The sequence below is a fragment of the Eurytemora carolleeae genome, unplaced genomic scaffold (assembly GCF_000591075.1).
Source record: "Eurytemora carolleeae unplaced genomic scaffold, Eaff_2.0 scaffold14, whole genome shotgun sequence".
NCBI lineage: Eukaryota > Metazoa > Arthropoda > Copepoda > Calanoida > Temoridae > Eurytemora > Eurytemora carolleeae.
In genome coordinates, this window is record NW_019396079.1 from 626,317 (window position 1) to 636,296 (window position 9,980).

Genomic DNA, 9,980 nt, shown 5'->3' on the forward strand with positions numbered 1-9,980 from the left:
TACAGTCCCTTTAAGGGTACTACTGTGAATCGGACATTTAACGTGTTGAATTGACGGTCACATGAAGTTATGTTCCTTTAATAAATGATATATCATGTGAAAATAAAAGTTCACAGCCACATATTTTATTTCATTAAAAACAGACTAGGTTCTCATCTTAAAGGAATATACAAATAAATACAATATAATAAATATGAATTAAGAATTAAAGCTATAAATTGACTTGTTAAAACATGATAAATAATAGTTTTTAGTCAGCCGCATAATTAGATAGTATTCACCAGTTTTTCTAATTAAAGATTTTTAATGTTTGTAATCAGAACGAGGATTTCGTTTCCTGAGTTCAGATCGTTTTCTATCTTTCTGATTTCTCTCACGAGGTTCATCTTCAGGTTTAAGTTCTCCTTGTAGTCCTGAAGCTCGGAGTAGTTTAAGTAGTTCTCCAGGTACTCCAGGATGTAGGTGTTTCTCTTCTCAATATTCTTTTTAAGACTATTAGCTTCGTTGATCCTCTCTTCGACCTGCTCCAGCTTACTCTCGAACCCGTGCATCTCCAGGTAGTCCTTTTCTCTTTCCAACCCCTTCTTTAACTTCTCCTTCCTGAAGACGAGGCTGGAGAGCAAGGAGGTAATCTTCTCGATTTCCTTGATGTGGAGCTTGTACTTCTCCAGCTGGTTGTAGGTCGCACATTTCACCAGCTTTGACTGGAGACTGTAGAAATACGAGTTTACTTGTTCGTTCTCATATCGGAGTTTTATCAAGCTTTCCTCCAACCTCACAACCTTAGATTCAAGATATTTTTAAATCGTTGTATCGTGCGCTTTTGTGCATGAAAGTGTGCATATTATGTGTTGTGTGTGTGTATAAGTGTGTGTCTGTGTGCGTGAGTGGAATGCATCCATAAATATCCTGAAATATCTTGTTCCCTTTGTTTTAACACAATAAATGGCGGCCTCTTGACTCCCATCAATTTCCTTCCATCCCAAAAATTCTCGAAGTTTGCCTCCAATCCAAGAATTTGGACCAATTTTGAGCACAGAGTTGCTCTCGGAGCATCTTCTATACTCATAGGTCTGATTTCTGTTTACTGGGGACTCTGGTAGTCTGTAAACCTCATTTGGATTCTCGTCACTAGATGACTCTAGCGGACATGAACATTCCTCCTCTTCATTTTGTAGATTTCCATCAAACTCCTTTAATACTCAATTATCTTTTTAAATTCAATATTTTTACTTGTAATTTAAATATAAAATAAAAGAATAAAATTTATTTATTTACGATTTAATTGATAATTTTCCTTGATTGCTTCTTCAACAGTGACGAAGCTAAGATTACTAGCAGACCGGTGACTTGAGCTCGACCTTCTAAATAATTAAATAAATAGTTAAATAAAAACTTTCATTAAAATATTAATGTTTTTAATTTTATACTTGAAATTCATGGACGTATCTCAGTAAACAAGTTTACTTCCATTATTGAACACAAACTTTCAGGATTTGCATGTTTGCAAATTTTCAGATTTGCACCTTTTTTAGAGCCTTTTTAGAGCCTATTTAGAGCCTACCTTGAGTTTGATTTGGAGCTAGAGTTAGAGCTAGAGGATACAGTAGATAGAGGGGAGGTCATTGCAGTCCTAGAATATATAGTATACTAGAGGATACAGTAGATAGAGGGGAGGTCATTGCAGTCCTAGAATATATATTATACTAGAGGATACAGTAGATAGAGGGGAGGTCATTGCAGTCCTAAATATATATTATACTAGAGGAAACAGTAGATAGAGGGGAGGTCATTGCAGTCCTAGAATATATACTATATTAGAGGATACAGTAGATAGAGGGGAGGTCATTGTAGTCCTAAAATATACTCTACTAGAGGATACAGTATATATTAAGTAAAGTTTTATAAATTCTAAAACATTTATCTAAATTGAAAAAAATGTAATATTTTTTTTAGTAAACCTGAGAGATCCAGAGAGGCTGGAGAGTCCACTGTCAGAATGAGTATGCTGATCAAATATATATATTTAGATAATTTTAATATTCATATTCATAATTCGATTACTTTTCTGATTATTATTATTCTCCTAAAAGATGGTTTAGTGTGATGGAGTGATTTATATTAAGTACGTGTGCAGTACTGCATACTACAAGATTACATAGATAAGGACAGTAGAGAAAGTTGCTGTTTAACATAAGTGACTTATAGTCATTTTAACTGTGAACAACAGAAATCAGAACGTTTTTAATGTTAATTTCGAGATCAAGTATTGATCTTCATATTCATCAGACCTACTAGATCAAGTATTGATCTCCATATTCATCAGACCTACTATATCAAGTGTTGATCTCCATATTCATCAGACATACTAGATCAAGTGTTGATCTCCATATTTATCAGACCTACTAGATCAAGTGTTGATCTCCATATTCATCAGACCTACTAGATCAAGTGTTGATCTCCATATTCATCAGACCTACTGGATCAAGTGTTGATCTACATATTCATCAGACCTACTAGATCAAGTGTTGATCTCAATATTCATCAGACCTACTAGATCAAGTGTTGATCTCTCATAAAAGTATACAAAAACACTTTGTATGTTTAAATATTCTGTACGTTTTGCCCAACAAAAAATAAAGATAGAAAATACGAAAATTGCCAATTTATTGGGGGAACATCGGTTCTAAAATAAAAGCTCACTAGCCCAGGACTTCTAATTTACCGTACGCATTATTTTTTCACTAAAAATCCTTTAACAGTTGAAATAATACTAATGATACTGGAGATAAGAAATTTTGTGCTAATATTGTTAATCTTAAACGTTTGATCTCGATATCCAATCTGGACATTTTGGATTTCTCGCAGAGTATGGCCATCACTGCAGATATCGAATGGGAATTAAATTAAAACGTAAGTCAACAAAAGATTAATAACAATGCTTAATCCCGAGATTCACAATACGAAAGATTAATAACAATGCTTATTCACAATACGAAAGATTAATAACAATGCTTAATCCCGAGATTCACAATACGAAAGATTAATAACAATGCTTAATCCCGAGATTCACAATACGAAAGATTAATAACAATGCTTAATCCCGAGATTCACAATACGAAAGATTAATAACAATGCTTAATCCCGAGATTCACAATACGAAAGTTCTGAGTTTAGTTACGACGAGTGTAAAAATGAGATTGAGAGGTTTCCAAACAGAATCAAGGACTGCATTGCTTGTCCTATCTCAGTAACCTGTGTCGTGTGCATATTGGATTTTTTCTAGTTTTTTATTTTATGTTTACTGCAGTGCAGAGTGTTATCATGTTGAAGGGTTTCTGATCCAAGTTCTTGAACTTGGATTACACATATCCTTCCCTGCCATTCAAATACAATCACAGAACATATACGCAGAACGTGTTTTGTAGGCTTTACATAAAACATAATAAATCATAATGTTGATAATAATATAATAATAATAATAATAATAATAATAATAATAATAATAAAAATAATAATAATAATAATAATAATAATAATAATGATACTAATAATACTAATAAAAATGCAATATATCAATTTTAATAAAACAGTATCTGTTGTTTTGATTGAAACTAACCAATTTCACTCCCTTGAAACTAGGGATCAGGGGAGAATAAAAACATATTTTGAGTGAATTGAACGGGGCAAAAACAGTATCGTTCTCATGAAAGAGTGACGTTTAGTTCCACTCATTTTACTGAAATTCAATTCTTGTTCGTGGAATACCGAGCGTTGAAAACAAAATGAACTTGTTAAAATTCTATATATTCCAATCTTTCTATATTGGCTTCACCTTTAATAATATAAAAATTACGATTTAACCCACTCGAGGCAAATCGATCATGGGGTTCAAGAGTTATGATCGGACAGAGATAAAAACTTTTAATATTTAGGTATATAGATGGTTAAATATAGTCTAAATATTTGCCTATTTTAAAAAACATCTTATCTAAAATTTTAATATTCTCCTTCTTGGTTTCTTTAAAAATGAAAATGCAATATCTTTTTTTTCAGCAAAAAGTTGATTGTTGAAAGCTCTGGTTTATAAAACAATATCCTTCAATGTTCACCACAGGCAGCTGTATTACATTTGAATTTCCGATCCGGATCAACCTTTCCGGTCCCAGTTTGTACTGCACCGCACGGACATTGGTTTAATAAAGAAGACAATCACTAGGACTATCCGGTGCAACAAGGTTGACGCGGGCAGACTTTATGCTTCATAAAGGTTGAATTTACTTTTACTAAAGGGGCAGAAGTGCGTGTCACGGTTAAATATGAATTTGTATTCATTCATTGAAGTAATTGTAAATTTGGGAAACATTTTTTGATTGAAAATTTAGAAACAATGAAAATTAGTTTAAATTAAAATATATATCCCTGATGTTGATTGATTGATATATGTTGAGGACTGGTGTTGGTTGAACTGCTATCTATCCATTTGCTCAAATTCAATGATTTATCCATCCAGAAGTTTGGTGGATTTTTTACTAAACTTTCACAGATTTCTTCACTCTTCACACCATCTTCCCTTCTTCTTTCTTCTTCCTGATCTACTTTACGATCTTCTTCTTTCTTCCACACACTTTGCTGATCAATTGACGGTTCTTCTTTACTGTTCCATACATCTTCAAGCTTCTTTTCCTCTTCTATATTCTTGTCTGTAATACCAAGATTCCAAATATCCCTGCTCCTAGTGGTCGTTCTCCAGGGAGATGTAGAAGAGTATCGTAGTGAACCACCACCTTCTGTTATAGAACCCAGGAGCGGGGTAGCTGGGGGGCGTTTACCAGGTTTAGGGGCGACCACAGGGGGAACTTTTCTTCTTCCCCATGTTCCCCATGGACTAGAGGATTGTTCAAAACCTGAAACTTAACAAAAAGAATAATGCAGGGATGAAATAATTAATACTATTAAAAACTATGAAATGAAAATTTATGAATGTGAGAGATGAAGTTAAACTAGTTTCTGCTTCTTTAAAGAATTGTTATAAATAGTTTTGGATCGTTTTAAAAAAAAAATAAAAGAAAAAAACTTTCAAAATTTTAAAACTGTTTTTCGTTAAAGTTTGCTTTTAGAAATTAAACTTCGGAATATCTTTATTCTCACAAAATTTTAATTAATGATCCTAAAACTACCATTACAACACATTTGTTTTTTGATCGTTTTTAAATTGTAGTTGGGCTGTTTTTTATATATATCTTCTGACAGGGTCAAACGTAACTGAGTCTTAATCACAAACTTAAATGTTCTAACCACAATACCTGTGTTATCTGATGGCGTAACTTTGATATTTCAAACTAAGATTATTTGATTTAACATAATTCATAGTTTAATCTAATATCTACGTCATTGGGTGGCAAAGATATTGTGATAAGAACATCAGAGTTTGTGGCAAAGACTCAATACCTTTGACATAAGAGAAAAAAAAAAATTCGAAAAAATGACCTTTTCTTACACTAGGTCAAATTTGGACAATGAAACAAATAATAGGCAAAAAACGAACCAACTGAATGCAAATCACTATTTGTAAGTTCGAATTAACAGAATACTTTAATTTTCTTTGCAACCTGGTGTCCTAGACCTCTTTTGCATCTTAAATTTTAATGTTATGCTAGATCTTTTGAAAGCTAGTTAAAAGGGAAACCTTGAAAACACATGAGGTATGTTTTAAATCGTTTAGATTAATCTGAAATAGCACCTGTGTTTAAGCTGTAGAACTGATTGTTGTTACTTCTATCCAATGACGTGTCCTGTAAATTGTAAATATACAATTAAACACACCAATAAGTAGTTTACATATATATGTGTACATATCATTACATTAAGTAAGTAAATCAATACTTCTCCCATTAATTTGGAGATTAACGAAGAAGAAGGTCAAAATACGTTATTAGTAATACACCTTTGAGACCTCGTAGCTCCTCTAGTATTGATTTTACGCACAAGTATTTAGATAAAAAATTTATCCAGCTACATCAAAGAAATTTAAAACATTTTGTTTTCAATATAATAGCTTCTAAAATAGAGGAGTTATGATTGAAAACATATAAGAATTCAATATAATAGCTTCTAAAATAGAGGAGTTATGATTGAAAACATATAAGAATTCAATATAATAGCTTCTAAAATAGAGGAGTCATGATTGAAAATATATAAGAATTCAATATAATAGCTTCTAAAATAGAGAAGTTATGATTGAAAACATATAAGAATTCAATATTGCGTGGAATTTAATTTATTTTAACGAGTTTTACAGAAAAAAGCATTTCCTAGAAAAAAAATGTTTGTATAATCTACCTCTTTCTTTATCTGTCTTTGTACCTAGCTGTCTATCTTTTTATTTCTCTTTAACTGTTATGCATCTATCTATCTCTCTATCTCTCCTTAACTATATATGAATCTATCTATCAATCTCTCTATCTCTCTCTTTAACTGTTTATGCATCTATCTATCACTCTCTAACTGTTTATGTATCTATCCATCTCTCTTTAACTGTTTTTGAATCGATCTATCTATCTCTCTTTACTTGTTTCTATAAGTGTGTATCTCTCTCTAACTGTTTATTATGTATCTATCTATCTCTCTTTAACTGTTTATGTATCTATCATTCTTTAGCTGTTTATTTATCTATCTCTCTCTTTAACTGTTTATTTATCTATCTCTCTTTAACTGTTTATTTATCTATCTATCATTCTTTAGCTGTTTATTTATCTATCTCTCTCTAACTGTTTATGTATCTATCTATCTCTCTCTCTTTAATTGTTTATGTATCTATCTATCATTCTTTAGACTGTTTATGTATCTATCATTCTTTAGCTGTTTATTTATCTATCTCTCTCTTTAACTGTTTATTTATCTATCTCTCTTTAACTGTTTATTGTATCTATCTATCATTCTTTAGATGTTTATTTATCTATCTCTCTCTAACTGTTAATGTATTTATCTATCTCTCTCTTTAACTGTTTATTTATCTATCTATCTCTAACTGTTTATGTTTGTATCTATCTATCTATGTTGATTAATCTAGAAGGATGAAAATCTGAAAATGAGATCGTGAGAGCTGTGACAAGATCAGGGTTCTCTAGGTTCTCTAGGTTCTACAGAGTGAGATATGCAAAGTGCAAACTTAATGTTTTCCGACACTTCACAATTTGCTTTAACAGGGTTTCCTCTGTTTTTTAATTTTCCTGACAGTCTTTCCTGTTTCAAGGTTTCTTGGGAAATCTTTTCAAGTGTTTCATCATTACTCTGATACTTTATCATTTATGGTCACTAACAATTTCGTATACAATTCCTTAAACCACGTAGTTTGTTTGTTACCAATTGATCTGATACGTCCAGGGTTCCCTTTCCACCAGGTCTAGGAGGTTTTCCAGGGTTTCCGAATCCTCTGAAAATATTTGATTGATTTATTATCTGATAAACTTAACAGGGCCTGCACAGGGTTCAGCCTGTAAACCAGGATCAACTGAAATAAACGCCAGAATATCGACCGTAAACTATATTAAGAAGGGGTCTAGGGTTTCACAGGAGGGGGGGGGGGGTTAAAAGGAAGGGTTGTGATTATAAAAGGGGGAGAGGATAAAGAAGATTTCGAAAAAAAAGTGTGGCACTTAATAATTTATAAATTTGGATATACATATACAAAGCCCCAACATTTTGTTCGATCTACAGCATTTCAATATTGTGAATATTTTGCTAGAAATGATGAACAGAATGTTAAAAATTTCTCACAATTTATATTTCCCTAATATTCCTTTGATAATGGTGAACAAAATTCTTTCGGCAAGGTCGATATTACGAATAAAAACGTGGTAGATATCAGGGTTTACATTTTTCCCCGGAGCCTTACTCTGAATGTTTTCTAAAACTTTTAAGAATTATGATGATGGTTCTCTACCTGTGTGCTCAGTTAGCTGTACTGTACACTTACAACTGTTTACTAATATTGTTATACTATAGGTTAGGACAGAATCAACTTATAATAAACAAATATGCAGTACGCTCTCGGTATAGTTTATGGCCTATAAAATTAGGAAAGGGTTAGCGTACATCATCACTCTATACACTATAACCTCGTTGGGAGGAACCTTACTCAACCTAATTTTGAATAAATCTACCCCCTATTTGCTTTCCTGATTGGTCCGGGAAAATCGTCCCGTAAACTTTTTTAGGTATAACACACTAGCTCTATGTAGCATATGACAGAGGTATATTCTTAATTCGGATGATTGTTTGAAAACCATTCCTATGGAAAAGAACCTGTAAAATCATTCGTTGGGATGTTTAGAAAGATGAAAATTTCCCTATTTTAGGATTATTGGACGTTTTCAAAAAAATGCGAAAAAAATCATTTCTGACACCCCTAGGCTTAGTACGTCAATATAATTCACCAAAACCATACTGCAGTCCTTCAATTATCATACAGGGAAATTTTCATCTTTCTAAACATCCCAACGAATGATTTTACAGGTTCTTTCTGTAAGATGGTAAGGGTTCAGATTACCTTGCTGCTTTTTCCATCTGAGTGTCAGTCTTGTTTCTCCAGTCCGACTGAAATTATAATTTTCATTTCAAGCGCAATCACTGTCTTCAATTAATTTTTATTCATATTCTACGTTTCTATGTTGATTGAAATTGATTATTATTGTTTCATTTCCAAAACATTTAGGTTTTTAAAAGATTTTAAGTTTATAATTTTTTTATCTTAGTTTTCTCATAAATTTAATATTTTCTATACCTCAGATTTTCCTTCAAAGGATCGTATCAACTGATCTACTGATGTCCTTCCCTCCATAAATCCTTCACTCTGGAAAAAATATCGAGATTAATTGTTGATCCTCTCTTTTTCTTAATCTCGAGACTAACCTAATCTTGTACTTGTATCAGAGTTGCGTATCAAAAGCCGGTAAATTTGAAATTTTGCGCGCCATTTAATATTAATTTACAAAAACGAGAGGAACTTCGACTCTTCAACTTTAAAAAACCGGTTTATGATTTTTCTGTACTATATCCCAAAAATAGTGGATTAAGCAAGAAATTAAAGGTGTTAACATTGGATATTCGAATTAATCAGTCGGGATTAAAGGTATCCCATTCTGAAGTTCCCAGTGCCGTGGTCCTATATTTACCTTGTCCCCCTTGTCCTATATTTACCTTGTCCCCCCTGGTCCTATATTTACCTTGTCCCCCCTGGTCCTATACCAGCCTCCTCTGGATACCCTTGATGTACGAGGAAGAGATCTAGTGTACAGTGCAGAATTGTAGAAACTAAATTATCAATTAATAAAAGAAAAATTTTATTTAAACATTTTTTTTCTTTTGGAATTATCAAACCTTGAACTTTTTGTTTCTTGTCGTTCTTCTGTACACATATTCTATAATAATAATAATAATAATAATAATAATAGCAATAATAGTAATAATGATGATTTTAACCTGTGTAGGTTGTCTGGGTAGTGTTGAATAAGCCGGACTAATTATTTCCTCTCTTTTCTTTTTATCCTCAACCCGTTCTTTGATGATTTGATTTCTGTCCTCGTTGTCTGCAGTTTGTTCTAGGGTCCTGTCCCCTGTGTCTGGAAGGGTTTGAAGGGTCCTAACTCCTTCTCTGCTATTGCTTCTAATTCTTCTGAAGAAGTCCTCTTATAAACTTGTTAGTTCTTATTTTCTTAAAACTAAAAGGTATTTCTTTAAAAGCTGTCTAGCTCTTGAAACAAAGAAAAATCTCCAAAATCTCCATTCTAAATTCTCTATCTAAATTATAAAGGATTGTATCTACTGAGCTGCGCATAAAACAATATTCATTATCACACGCCAATTAAACTGTGCAATTGTAAAAAGATCAACCACTCAACACCTTAACGATATGATTAATTCTCAGTATATAGATCTATAAAACACCCATCCATACCATTGCAACACCTTCCCCCCCC

General features: G+C 32.4%; 1 protein-coding gene across 1 annotated transcript in view; it reads right to left on the reverse strand.

Annotated features, from left to right (window-relative positions):
• Positions 1 to 109: 109 nt before the first annotated feature.
• LOC111715555 (uncharacterized) overlaps positions 110 to 9,980 on the reverse strand; it is a 36,641-nt gene continuing 26,770 nt past the window's right edge. The window contains exons 16-28 of the mRNA XM_023490912.1: positions 9,484 to 9,676; positions 9,382 to 9,422; positions 9,228 to 9,315; positions 8,786 to 8,854; positions 8,552 to 8,598; positions 7,366 to 7,435; positions 5,744 to 5,795; positions 4,423 to 4,913; positions 1,962 to 2,008; positions 1,565 to 1,633; positions 1,298 to 1,364; positions 927 to 1,193; positions 110 to 782 (exon numbers count right to left, since the gene is read on the reverse strand). Coding sequence (XP_023346680.1) covers positions 294 to 782; positions 927 to 1,193; positions 1,298 to 1,364; positions 1,565 to 1,633; positions 1,962 to 2,008; positions 4,423 to 4,913; positions 5,744 to 5,795; positions 7,366 to 7,435; positions 8,552 to 8,598; positions 8,786 to 8,854; positions 9,228 to 9,315; positions 9,382 to 9,422; positions 9,484 to 9,676 — 1,990 coding nt within the window. The 3' untranslated portion in view covers positions 110 to 293. The remainder of the gene's footprint in view (positions 783 to 926; positions 1,194 to 1,297; positions 1,365 to 1,564; positions 1,634 to 1,961; positions 2,009 to 4,422; positions 4,914 to 5,743; positions 5,796 to 7,365; positions 7,436 to 8,551; positions 8,599 to 8,785; positions 8,855 to 9,227; positions 9,316 to 9,381; positions 9,423 to 9,483; positions 9,677 to 9,980) is intronic.